Source organism: Rattus norvegicus, chromosome 11 (assembly GCF_021556685.1).
Source record: "Rattus norvegicus strain SHRSP/BbbUtx chromosome 11, alternate assembly SHRSP_T2T, whole genome shotgun sequence".
Lineage (NCBI taxonomy): Eukaryota > Metazoa > Chordata > Mammalia > Rodentia > Muridae > Rattus > Rattus norvegicus.
The window spans coordinates 69,041,364-69,055,145 of NC_141544.1; the positions used below are offsets into that span (position 1 = coordinate 69,041,364).

At 39.0% G+C, this 13,782-nt stretch overlaps 1 protein-coding gene across 1 annotated transcript in view; it reads left to right on the top strand.

Annotated features, from left to right (window-relative positions):
- LOC148002598 (uncharacterized) overlaps positions 1 to 13,782 on the top strand; it is a 49,100-nt gene that overhangs the window by 2,206 nt on the left and 33,112 nt on the right. The window contains exon 2 of the mRNA XM_087577339.1: positions 2,964 to 3,263. Within this exon, the coding sequence (XP_087433465.1) occupies positions 2,964 to 3,263 (300 nt within the window). The remainder of the gene's footprint in view (positions 1 to 2,963; positions 3,264 to 13,782) is intronic.

Here is a 13,782-nt window from a genome sequence, read left to right on the forward strand (position 1 = left end):
GATTGTGAAGATGAAATGAGGGAAAAGCTTATGTCCTAAAATGGATCAAGGTGTGTAGGTTATTTTTTTTTAAGATTTATTTTATGCACATGAGTACACTGTTGCTCTCTTCAGACATACCAGAAGAGGACATCATATCCTATTAGAGATGGTTGTGAGCCACCCTGTGGTTGCTAGGAATTAAACTCAAGACTTCTGGAAGAGCAGTCAGTGTTCTTAACTGCTGAGCCATCTTTCCAGTCCCATGGTTGGTTTTTTTTTTTTTTTATTAACTTGAGTATTTCTTATTTACATTTCGAGTGTTATTCCCTTTCCTGGTTTCCGGGCAAACATCCCCCTAATCCCTCCCCCTCCCCTTCTTTATGGGTGTTCCCCTCCCCACCCTTCCCCCATTGCCGCCCTCCCCCCAACAATCAGGTTCACTGGGGGTTCAGTCTTAGCAGGACCCAGGGCTTCCCCTTCCACTGGTGCTCTTACTAGGATATTCATTGTTACCTATGAGGTCAGAGTCCAGGGTCAGTCCATGTATAGTCTTTAGGTAGTGGCTTAGTCCCTGGAAGCTCTGGTTGCTTGGCATTGTTGTTCATAAGGGGTCTCGAGCTCCTTCAAACTCTTCAAGTTCTTTTTCTGATTCCTTCAACGGGGGTCCTATTCTCAGTTCAGTGGTTTGCTGCTGGCATTCGCCTCTGTATTTGCTGTATTCTGGCTGTGTCTCTCAGGAGAGATCTACATCCGGCTCCTGTCAGCCTGCACTTCTTTGCTTCATCCATCTTGTCTAATTGGGTGGCTGTATATGTATGGGCCACATGTGGGGCAGGCTCTGAATGGGTGTTCCTTCTGTCTCTGTTTTAATCTTTGCTTCTCTATTCCCTCCCAAGGGTATTCTTGTTCCCCCTTTTAAAGAAGGAGTGAAGCATTCACATTTTGATCATCTGTCTTGAGTTTCATTTGTTCTATGCATCTAGGGTAATTCAAGCATTTGGGCTAATAGCCACTTATCAATGAGTGCATACATCCTGAGTGAGGTAACCCAATCACAGAAAAACACACATGGTATGAACTCATGGTTGGGTTTTTAACTTTCGTGTTTAAATAAAGCGGAGACTAAGGAAGATGGACAGTGTTCCACAGCAGAATCCAGACGTCTTCCCTTTTACTCTCTATAGCATATCTCCCTATACTATGGGTTTATTTTATCTGTTGTTGACTTAAAAAAATAGATGACCATTTGGGATCTATTCATTTCTGTTTTTTTTTAATTTCTTTATAGATTTAATCAAATTTTTAGAGGTAATTTAGAGGAATTCATTAAATCTCAAAGTGTCAAATTTATAGCGATTACAAATAAAGCTGCAATGAATATGGTTGAGCAAGTGTCCTTGTGGTACAGTGTTTTGAGTATGTGCTCAGGAGTGGTGTAGTTGCTCTTGAGGTAGAACTTTCTGAGAAACCACCAAATTGTTTTCCAAAGTGGTTGTACAGTTTGCCCATCCATCAGCCATGAAGTAGAGTTCCCCTTGTTACACAACCTTGCCAGCATGCGCTGTCACTTGAGTTTATGATCTTGGCTATTCTGATAGATATAAAAGATGGAATCTCAGAGTCATTTTGATTTTCATTTCCCTAATGACTAAGGATGTTGAACATTGCTTTAAATGGTTTTTGTCCATTTGGGATTCCTATATTTAAAATTCTCTGTTTAGCTCTGAACCCTATTTTTAATTGGGTTATCTGGATGTTTTACTGAGCATAAGAAGCAAATAAATTGCTAATCCTAAGGCAGAGAGTGTTATTAGGATACTCTGCAGAAGTATGTCACTATATATCTATATCTCTTAACAATGGATCTCATTTTCAGAATCTTCACAGAGGATAAAGGACAATTAAGAAATGGCTGTGCTGGTTAGGAGATGACATTTGGAATGTCACAAATAAAATCCAAAATGAGAGAGGGAGAGGGAGACGGAGAGGGAGAGGGAGAGGGAGAGGGAGAGGGAGAGGGAGGGAGGGCGACAGAGAGGGAGAGGGAGGAAAGGTGACCATCTTCTGAAACTTCACAAGTCTAGCAAATGTTGAGCAAATCAATCACCTGGCAGAAAATCCAAGGCTCTTTGCCTCACAATATTGGCACTTACAGTCATAGATATGGAGAAAAGATTTTCCCACCATATGTAAACAGGCTTCAGTGCAAGATTCTGGAACCCAGTGCCTCCTTCATGGCAGGTTTGACATCCAAGGAGTGACATTTGACGATGGATCCTGCTACAGGTGTCTGTTTAACACTTTTCCACAAGGCAGCCATGGAACCTGGCTTAACATTTTAAGTATATAACATCTTCCTCAAGGGTCCCATAATGCGGGGTAGACATTGTAGAGTTATAGTTTTTAAGGCCACTGTCCAGAGAAAGAAAGTTAGGTAATAAAACACTGATGGTGATTAGTTCAAGTTACTTAGACAGGACAAAAGCAATGGAGGCCAATGGACGGTTGTGCCCCGGCAGCACTGTCTCTCACCTAACATCATCTCTTTACATTATGCTGTACTGGCTTCCATTAAATGGAAGGAAAACGCAGGAAAAGTATTTGAGTGTTGTTACTATTCCAGGATGAAGACATGAGAAAAGAAAGAGACATCAGTCAAGAACAGAGAAAGGTAGAAACTGTGGAAATTAGGGTTCAAGCTAGCAGGGTATCTCAGTACTAGTGAGAGCATTAGAATTCCACATTATGACTCTGTAATTATGAAGTGCTGAGGATGTGTATAATATAATTTATAGATGTGTTAAAAGAGCAGGCAGTGGACAGAGGAAAAGGAGCTGGAAGTTCAAGGATGTGTGTGAGGAGTTATCAGACAGGGATGTGTTTTCAGCATTTGTGTGTCATATAGAAATTGGGGTAAATTCCATGCTCTCACAGGAGAGAATTTGGTATGACTTGCTTTTGTTTCCCTCTCTTTGCCTCAGCTGTATCTGAACAAGTAACTGAACTCCAGTCTGTGCCTAGCTCTGAAGATCTTCATAACCTTCCTTGTTCTGCTGTGGGAAAGCCTGCCCCTGGAATCTCCATTTACCCATCACAAGTCACAGTACACCCAGCACAAGAGTACCTTGCTCAGAACCCCAATGCCACAGTGGCTGTCATTAAAATCTACAACATCTCTTTGAAAACTGAGAGGTTCTTGAGCGTCCAGGATCTTGCTGTGTCCATGACTCACCCTGTGAGATACGAAGAGACGATAGTCCCTCTGCCAGGAAATCAAGGAGGTAAGTAAAAATGACAGTGGAATTAAAGGAGACTGTTGGTGCTGGGAAAACAGCTGAGTCTAAAAAACTCTTGTCATGAAAGCATTACTCCAAAGTCATGAAAAGCCAAGCGTAGGTGTGTGTCCTTGGAATCTCAGTGCTGGGGATGCAGGGGCAGGCCAGTCCCTTGGGCTTATTGCTTAGACAGCCTAGACTAATCAGTGACCCTCTGCTCTCAGTGAAAGTCTCTAAATTAAAATAATGATGACAAAAACACAAGTTAGTTCCTCTCGTTGATATTTGGCTTTCATAGCATATAAATTTACACAAAGACATGCATACAATAAGCATGAACTTACATATGCACATGAACTTACAGAAGCATAGATATGCACACACATATACACACACAGGTAAGTTTGCAGGCATTCACTTACACATGTAGATACATGTGCTCACATATACACACATGAGAGGAGAGATAAATATCTTTTTAAAAAATCCATCATGACGAGTATTTGTGTAAATCAACTAATTTTGAAGAAGTAAACCAATACAATGTACACACATGATTAAGGAATCATACAATGAGGGCTGGTATGGTAGCACCTGGAGGTAGAAGCACAGGGATCTATGTAAATTCAGAGCCAGCCTGGAATGAATATACCAGGAGCAAAACCTCTATAGTTAGACCCTGTCTCCAAAAAGCAAATAAACAAACAAGCAAAAAAAAAAACAAATACTAAATTAAACAATCTTGACAGTTTTTACCTAACCCTGTATGCTGCTTTTTTCCTATAATATAATAAATATAATATAATATCATTAATACATATACATGTATATATACACACACAAATTCTGTCATTAATACTTTTTGTTTCCGTTTTCCTTTATTTGGGGCTTGCCAATAGATAATTATTATCACATCAAAGTTGGGGAGGAAAGGGTTTATTCAGCTTACACTTCCACACTGCTGTTCATCACCAAAGGAAGTCAGAACTGAAGCTCAAGCAGGTCAGGAAGCAGAGAGCATGAAGGGATGTTACTTACTGACTTACATCCCCTACCTTGCTTTCTTGTAGAATCCAAGACACAAAAGAGGTGCCCCCCCCATCACTAATTGAGAAAATGCCTTACAGCTGGATCTCATGGAGGCATTTCCTCAAGGGAAGTTCCTTTTTCTGTGATAACTCCAGCTTGTGTCAAGTTGCCACACAAAACCAGCCAATACAATTGACCCCTTGTCAACTTGGCACACAAACACATCACTATTAAGCCTCAACCATTACTTTCTTATTCATCTAAATTCCACAGTCTTTACAAATTCTTAAATATTAAAATTTCCATCCCTTTAAAATATCCAATCTCTTTTAAAATTCAAAGTCTTTTTTTCAATTCAAAGTCTGTTGATTCTACTAAAATACTTTCTTTCTTCAACAGAGAAAAACATCAGGGCACAGTCACAATCAAAATAAAAATCAAACTCTAACCATCCAATATCTGGGATCCACCCACAATCTTCCGGACTCCTCCAAGGGCTTGGGCCACTTCTCCAGCTCTGCCCTTTGTAGCACACACCTTGTCTTCTAGCTGCCTGTTCTCCGCTGCTGCTGCTGTTCTTGATGGTCACCTCATGGTACCTGCATCTCCAAAACACTGTTGTTTGCCACTGCAACCAGGCTTCACCAATAGCCTCTCAAGGGCTCTCTTCATGGTGCTAAGCCTCAGCTCCTTTGCATGAGCCCTTCAGTCCTCTGTCATCAATAGCAACTGAGGCTGCACCTTCACCAATGGCCTTCCATGGCCTCTCACAGTGCTGAGCCTAGGTGACTCTTCATGACGCCTTCTGGCCTTCAAAACCAGTACCACCTGGGTGACTCTTACACATTACCATGTCCAGCTCTGCATGAGGTACAGCCTTAGCTATCTCACAACTCCCAAAAAACACTTTCCAGAAGATTTCACCTCAATGATGCTGGTCTCTTCTTAATCACTGATAATTTCTTAACGCTCGCTAACCGGCATCAAGAGTTACAGTAATGCAAAGGCTTGCTTTAATAGTTCTGGTATCTTGTTAATCACAATAGATTCTTCAGTTCCAGTTAAACAGATTCTTTAATCTTCCCTCTGAAATTTCACAAGCCAGACCTCCATCGTTTGCACTCTTCTCAAGCTTTTATAGAACATCCCACAGGGCTCTTTTCTTTTTTCCTTTTTTTTCTTTTTTGGCTAATTTTTTTTAATTTTAAAATTTTTTTTCATTGGATATTTTTTATTTACATTTCAAATGTTATTCCCTTTCCCAGTTTCCCAGCCATAAGCCCCCTATCACATCCCCCTCCACTTCTTCTATAAGGGTGTTCCCCCTCCCAACCACCCTTCTTCCTGTTGCCCCCAGACATTCCCCTACACTGGAGGGTCCAGCCTTGGCAGGACCAATGTGTTCTCTGCCCATTGGTGCTCAACAGGCAAACCTCTGCTACATATGCAGCTGGAGCCATGGATCTGTACATGTGTACTCTTTGGGTAGTGGTGGAGTCTTTGGGAGCTCTGGTTGGTTGGTATTGTTTTTATGGGGTTGCAAGCCACTTCAGCTACTTCAATCCTTTCTCTATCTCCTCCAGTGGGGGACCCCATTCTCAGTTCAGTAGTTTGCTGCTAGCATTCGCCTCTGCATTTGTCATGCTCTGGCTGAGCCTCTCAGGAGACAGCTACATCAGCACTTCTTGCCATCAGCAATATTGTCTATATATTCTGTGTGTATATGGGCTGGATCACCAGTTGGGACAAGGCTCTGAATGTCCATTCCTTCAGTCTCTGCTCCAAACTTTGTCTCCTTATCTCCTCCTATGAGTATTTTGTTTCCCTTTCTAAGAAACGCTGAGGCATCTGCACTTCGGTTGCCCTTCTTGAGCTTCATGTGTTCTGTGGATTATATCTTGCCTATTTCGAGCTTTTGAGTAATATCCACTTATCAGTGAGTGCATACCATGTGTGGTTTTTGTGACTGGGTTATGTCACTCAGGGTGATGTTTTCTAGTTCCATCTATTTGCCTAAGAATTTCATGGGGTCATGGTTTTTGATAGCTGAGTGTACTGCATTGTGTAGATGTACCACATTTTCTGTATCCATTCCTCTGTTGAAGGGTATCTGAGTTCTTCCCAGTTTCTGGCTAATATAAAGAAAACTGCTATGAACATAGTGAAGCATGTGTCTTTCTTGTATGTTGCAGCATTATTGGCATTATTAACATATGCCAAAGAGAGGTATAAGTGGGTCCTCAGGTAGTGCACTATCTAATTTTCTGAGGAACCTCCAGAGTAATTTCCAGAGTGGTTGTACCACTTTGCCATCCCACCAACAATGGAGGAGTGTTCCTCTTTCTCCACATCCTCACCAGCATCTGTTGTCCCCTGAGTTTTTGATCTTAGCCATTCTGACTGGTGTGAGGTGGAATCTCAGGGTTGTTTTGATTTACATTTCCTTGATGACAAAGGATGTTGAACATTTCTTTAGGTACTTCTCAACCGTTCGATATTCCTCAGCTGAGAATTCTTTGTTTAGGTCTGTACCCCATTCTTAGTAGGGTTATTTGATTCTCTGGAGTCTAACTTCCTGAGTTCTTTGTATATTTTGGATATTAGTCCTCTGTCTGATGTAGAATTGGTAAAGATCTTTCCCCAATCTGTTGTTTGCCATTTTGTCCTAATGATGGTGTCCTTTGCCTTACAGAAGCTTTGCAGTTTTATGAGGTCCCATTTGTTGATTATTGATCTTAGAGTGTAAGCGATTGGTGTTTTGTTCAGGAAAATTTCCCCTGTACCCATGTGTTCAAGGCTCTTCACCACTTTTTCTTCTATTTGAGTGTATTTGGTTTTCTGTGGAGGTCCTTGAACCACTTGGACTTGAGCTTTGTACAGAGCTATAAAAATGAATTGATTGGCTTTCTTCTACATACTGATCACCAGTTAAAGCAGCACCATTTGTTGAAAATGCTGTCCTTTTTCCCGCTGGATGGTTTTAGCTTCTTTGTCAAAGGTCAAGTAACCAGAGGTGCGTGGGTTCATTTCTGGGTCTTCAATTCTATTGCACCAATCTATCTGCCTATCTCTGTACCAATATCATTCAATTTTTATCACTATTGCTCTGTAATATCGCTTGATGACAGGGACAGAAGTGTTTTTATTTTTGAGGATAGTGTTTGCTATCCTGGGTTCTTTGTTATTCCAAATGACTTTGCAAATTGCTCTTTCTAAGTCTATGAAAAATTGAGTTGTAATTTTGATGGGGATTGCATTGAATCTGTAGATTGCTTTTGGCAAGGTGGCCATTGCAACTATATTAATCCTGGCCATCTATGAGCATGGGAGATCTTACCATCTTCTTCAATTTCTTTCTTCAGAGACTTGAAGTTATTGTCATACAGATCTTTCACTTGCTTGGTTAGAGTCACATTGAGGTATTTTATGTTATTTGTGACTATTGTGAAGGTGTCATTTCCCTCATTTCTTTCTCAGAATGTTTATCCTTTGAGTAGAGGAAGGCTACTGATTTGTTTGAGTTAATTTTATGCCCAGCCACTTTGCTGAGATTTTTTTTTAAATCAGGCTTCGTAGTTCTCTAGTGGAACTTTTGGGGTCACTTAAATATACTATCATATCACCGGCAAATAGTGATATTTTGACTTTTTCCTTTCCAATTTATATCCCTTTGACCTCATTTTGTTTTCTGATTGCTCTGGGTAGGACTTCGATTACTATATTGAATAAGTAGGGAGAGAGTGGGCAGCCTTTTCTAGTCCCTGATTTTAGTGTATTGCTTCAAATTTCTCTCTGTCTAGTTTTATGTTGGCTACTGGTTTGCTGTATATTGCTTTTACTATGTTTAGGTATGGGTATGAATTCCTGTTCTTTCCAAGACATTTATCATGAAAGGGTGTTGAATTTTGCCAAATGCTTCCTGAGCTTCTAATAAAATGATCATGTGGGTTTTTTTCTTTGCATTTGTTTACATAGTGGATTAAGTTGGTGGATTTCCATATATTGAATCATCCCTGCATCCCTGGAATGAAGCCTACTTGATCATGATGGATGATTGTTTTAGTATGTTCTTGGAATCAGTTTGTGAGGATTTTATGAAGTATTTTTGCATCAGTATTCATAAGGGAAATTGGTCTGAATTTCTCTTTCTTTGTTGGGTCTTTGTGTGGTTTAGGTATAAGCGTAATTGTGGCTTCATAGAAGGAATTAGGTAGTGCTCCTTCTGTTTCTGTTTTGTCGAATGATTTGGACAGTATTGGTTTTAGTTTTTCTATAAAGTTCTGATAGAATTCTGCATTAAACCTATCTAGTTCTGGGATTTTTTCAGTTGGGAAACTTGTAATAACTGCTTCTATTTCTTTAGGAGTTATGGAACTATTTAGATGGTTTGTGCGATCCCGATTTAACTTTGGTACCTAGTATCTGTCTAGAAAATTGTCCTTTCCTCAAGATTTTCCAGTTTTGTTGAATATAGGCTTTTGTAGTAGGTTCTGGTGATTTTTTGATTTTCCTCAGATTCTGTCCTTATGTCTTCCTTTACATTTCTGGTTTTGTTAATTGGGACACGTTCTCTGTGCCCTCTGGTTAATCTGGCTAAGGGTTTATCTATCTTCTTGATTTTCTCAAAGATTCAGCTTCTGATTTTGTTGATTCTTTCTATAGTCCTTTTTGTTTCTACTTGGTTGATTTCAGCTCTGAGTTTGATTATTTCCTGCCTTCTATTCCTCTTGGGTGCATTTGCTTCTTTTTCTTCTAGAGTTTTTAGGTGTGCTGTCAAGCTGCAAATGTATGCTCTCTACTGTTTCTTCTTTGAGGCACTCAGAGCTCTGGGTTTTCCTCTTAGCACTGCTTTCAATGTGTTCCATAAGTTTGGTTGTGCCTTCATTTTCATTAAATTCTAAAAAGTGTTTAGTTCTTTCTTCCTTCCTTCCTTCCTTCCTTCCTTCCTTTCTTTCTTTCCTTCCTTCCTTTCTTTCTTTTTTTCTTTCTTTCTTTCTTTCTTTCTTTCTTTCTTTCTTTCTTTCTTTCTTTCTTTCTTTCTTTCTTGACCAAGTTATCATTAAGTAGAGCATTGCTCAACTTCCATGTGCATATGGATTTCTGTTGTTATTGTTGCTATTGAAGACCAGCCTTAGCCCGTGGTGATTTGATAGGGTGCATAGGATTATTTTAATCTTCTGGTATCTGTTGAGGCCTGTTTTGTGACAAATTATATGGTCAATTCTGGAGAAGGTACCATGAGGCTCGGAGAAGACGGTATATTCTTTTGTTTTCAGATGAAATGTTCTATAAATATCTGTTAAATACATTTGGTTCATAACTTCTGTTAGTTTCCCTATGTCTCTGTTAATTTTTGTTTCCATGATCTGTCCATTAATGAGAGTGGGTGTTGAAATCTCCTACTATTATTGTGTGAGGTGCAATGTGTGCTTTGAGCTTTAATAAGATTTCTTTATGAATGTAGTTGCCCTTGCAGTTGAAGCATAGATATTTAGGATTGAGAGTTCATCTTGGTAGATGTTTCCTTTGATGAATATGAAGTGTCTTTCCTTATCTTTTTTGATAACTTTTGGTTGAAAGTTGTTTTTATTCGATATTAGAATTGCAACTCCAGCTTGTGACCATTTGCTTCAAAGTTGTTTTCCAGCCTTTTACTCTGAGGTAGTGTCTGTCTTTGTCACTGAGGTATATTCTCTGTATACAAGCGAAATGCTTGGTCCTCTTTATGTATCTCGTCTGTTAGCCTATGTCTTTTTATTGGGGAATTGTGCCTATTGATGTTAAGAGATATTAAAGAAGAGTGATTGTCGTTTCCTGTTATTTTTGTTTTTAGAGGTAGAATTATGTTTGTGTGGCTCTATTCTTTTTGGTTGTAAGGAGGTTACTTTCTTGCTTTTTCTAGGGTGTATTTTCCCTCCGTGTGTTAGAGTTTTCCATCTACTATCCTTTGTAGGGCTGGATTTGAAGAAAGGTATTGGGTGAACTTGGTTTTGTCATGAAATACCTTGGTTTCTCCATCTATGTTAATTGAGAGTTATACTGGATATAGTAGCCTTGGCTGGCATTTGTGTTCTCTTAGGGTCTGTATGACATCTTCCCCAGATCTTTCATCTTTTGGAGTCTCTAGTGAAAATCTGATGTAATTCTGATAGGTCTGCCTTTTTATATAACTTGATCTTCTTCCCTAACTCCTTTTAATGTTCTTACTTTTGTGCATTTGGTGCTTTGACTACTATGTGATGGGAGAAATTTATTTTCTGGTCCAATCTCTTTGGAGTTGTGTAGAATTCTTGTGTGTTTATTGGCATCTCTTTACGTTAGGGAAATTTTCTTCTATAATGTTGTTGAAGATATTTACTGGCTCTTTAAGTTGGGAGTCTTCACACTCTTCTCTACCTATTATCCTTAGGTTTGATCTTCTCATTGTTTTCTGTATTTCCTGTATTTTTAAACTTAGAGCTGTATCAGTTACTTTTCACATTGCTGTGACACAATACATGATAAAAGGGGCAAAATGAAGGAAGATGCTATTTGAATTCATGGTTCTAGGGTACACAATAGTGAAGATGAAACAGCACCAGCAACATGGAACTCTAGTCATATTGCATCTACCATCAGAAAGCAAACAGAGATAACTATTGGTGCTCAGCTCAACTTCTCCATTTTATTTTGTTTGGTTTAGACCATGGAGTGGTTCCTCCCATATTCATGGTCAGTATGTAGACACAGCTAAAATTAATAGTCATTGGAGAGGTGGTATAAACCTAATACACTAGAAGCTTTCTCTAACATGTCCACATTAGAAGTTGATTTAAATGAAATCACTAAATAACAGAGGACATAGATATCCAACTGCTCATTTCTGGTCATCAAGTCAAGCTTCCAGTATAAGGTTTGGATTATATCTAATTGAGTTTTTGGCTAAAGAGGACCCATGGAAATCCCTAACAACCAGGCTGATGGCAAGATTAGAGGTTGCTCTCCTCAAACTCACATCAACGCCCAATTGATGAAGACAGAGTTCATTGAACATGGAGAATATGAACTGGTGCTTATACAGAACCTAGACATGTTTTTAATTAACAGGACTAGCACTGCAGAGCTTGCTTCACTCTTCTGCCCCTTCTCATGTCATTACTACATTCTACCGTGGACCATTTTCCTGCACTTGACACCACAGCCTAGGCTTGCTTCTTTGTGAAGTTAATGTATGATGTCTGATGTATCTATGCCTCTGTTTGTGTCTGTATTCTTCACCCTACTTCAGGGGAGAAAGTCTGCTATTGTATATACTCATATCTTATTCATTTCCACTGCTGTCTGCAGGCATAGAACAAATACTCTAAATCATAGTACTGCCTACTTATAGTATTCATAATGGCATATTATTATGGATTTATGCTTCATTTAATGGGTCAATTGATTGGGACAGGATCTAGTTCTGTAGACCAGACTGGTCTGGGAATTATATAACCAGGTTTTTTTTCACACATACTTCAATTAATTTGTTATTGCCTACCAAGTAATGGGAATAGAGACATGAGCCACTATGCCTGGCTTAGAGTTTATATCTCATATTGGTGCCACCAATAGATGGATTTCATAAACACATGATAATAAATGTTTGTGTACGTGTGTGTGTGACCCATTATATTCTGTTACCTTTAATATTTTTGCTAGAATACATCTACTTAATATTTTATGGTGAACTTTGCTATGTACTTGTTGTCATATCATTGGCAGTTAAATGATACTTTACTGGATATTGTTTTTCTTTAAATCTACTAAAGTCTTAGTCCTAGATTCAGAGATGAGTTATACAACAAGAGAATGAAAGACGATATGAGTAAGCATACAATCCAAAGAACATATATTTCATTAAGACTAATAGAATATTTTTGAATGGAATATTGTAATAAATGGAAAAGTGAATCAAAAGAAGGCTGTAGCATATGCAAAAACATAAATAAGTACCAAATAGTCTATTAAACTTCACATGTATCAAATATTAAATATTAAAGGAATGGAGATCTGAAGGTATGATTATGAGAGTTAGAGAGTATTATGCTAAGCTCTATATTTGGAAACACTTTTAAAGTGGCATTAAAAATAAAAATACGTAGTGGCCTGTGTACAGACAGGTCGCTTCCATTCTGCATGAAGTGGGATGTGACAGGACAACATTGTGGCCTGACCCCAGCACTCAGGAAGTGAATACGTAGATGGTAGAGCAATGGGAGAGAAAGAAGCAATTGTGTAAGGGGTAGGGAAATGGAAGACTAGAGAAACCCAGCAGCTTGTGAACTATGAAGTAAGGCGTAACTGGAGACATGGAGGGGACTGATCTTCTTGCTCCTTGGGAAATGGTGAACTATACTGTCCATTGAAGGCTTAGATTTTTCAAATCCTACTTTAGTAAGGTTCTTAAACACTTCAACCTCCCTTCTAGCCCACTGACCAAAGTTAGGGGAGATTGACAGTTAACAGGACAAGGAGGATATGCCCCTGATTAGAAGTGCTCCAAGCCAATGGACCCAAGAGACAAGCTGGTGTAGTCATTCTAACATCTAACAAAATAGACATCCAACCAAAATTAAACAAAAGAGATGGGAAAGGACATTTCATACTCATCAAACGAAAAATGCATCAAAATGACATATCAGTTCTGAATATCTATGCCCCAAATGCAAGTTTGAAAAAGAAACATTGCTAGAGTTTAAATTCCTTATTGAACTACACACATTAAAAGTGGGAGACTTCAACACCCAAATCTCACCAATGGACTCATCATACAGACAGAACTAAACACAGAAATAATGGAGCTAACAGATGTTATGACTCAAATGAACATAACAGATATCTACAGAACATTTAACCCAGACACAAAAGAATATACCTTCTTCTCAGCACCTTACTGAACCTTAGCCAAATTTGATCAAATCCTCACTAACAAACAAGTCTTACCAGATACAAGAAAACTGAAACAACCCACTGTATCTTATCAAACCACCAAAGATTAGAAGTGGACTTCAACAAAAGAAACAACAGAAAACCCACAAACACATGGAAACTGAACAGCTTGCTACTCAATGACCACTGGGTCATAAATTAGAGAATTTTAGAATTCAATGAAAATGAATGCACAGCATACACAAACATATGGGACCCAATGAAAGCAGTGCTAAGAGGAGAGTTCACAGCACTAAGTACCTTCATAAAAAACAGGGAGATCTAATACTAGCAATTTAACAGCGCATCTGAAAGCTCTAGAACAAAAGGAAGCAAATACACGCAACAGGAGAAGATGGCAGGAAATAATCAACTAAGAACTGAAAGCAATAAGACAGAAACAAACAAATAAAAAAACAATACAAAGTGTCCCCGCCAGCGGGCACCCAGTTATTCAGGGTCCCGAAGGGGCGCTACACTTGGGCCTAAATGGGGGGCGAGAGAAGGAGACCAAGCACGATTCTGTTGTCAAGGTCTTGTTTATTGA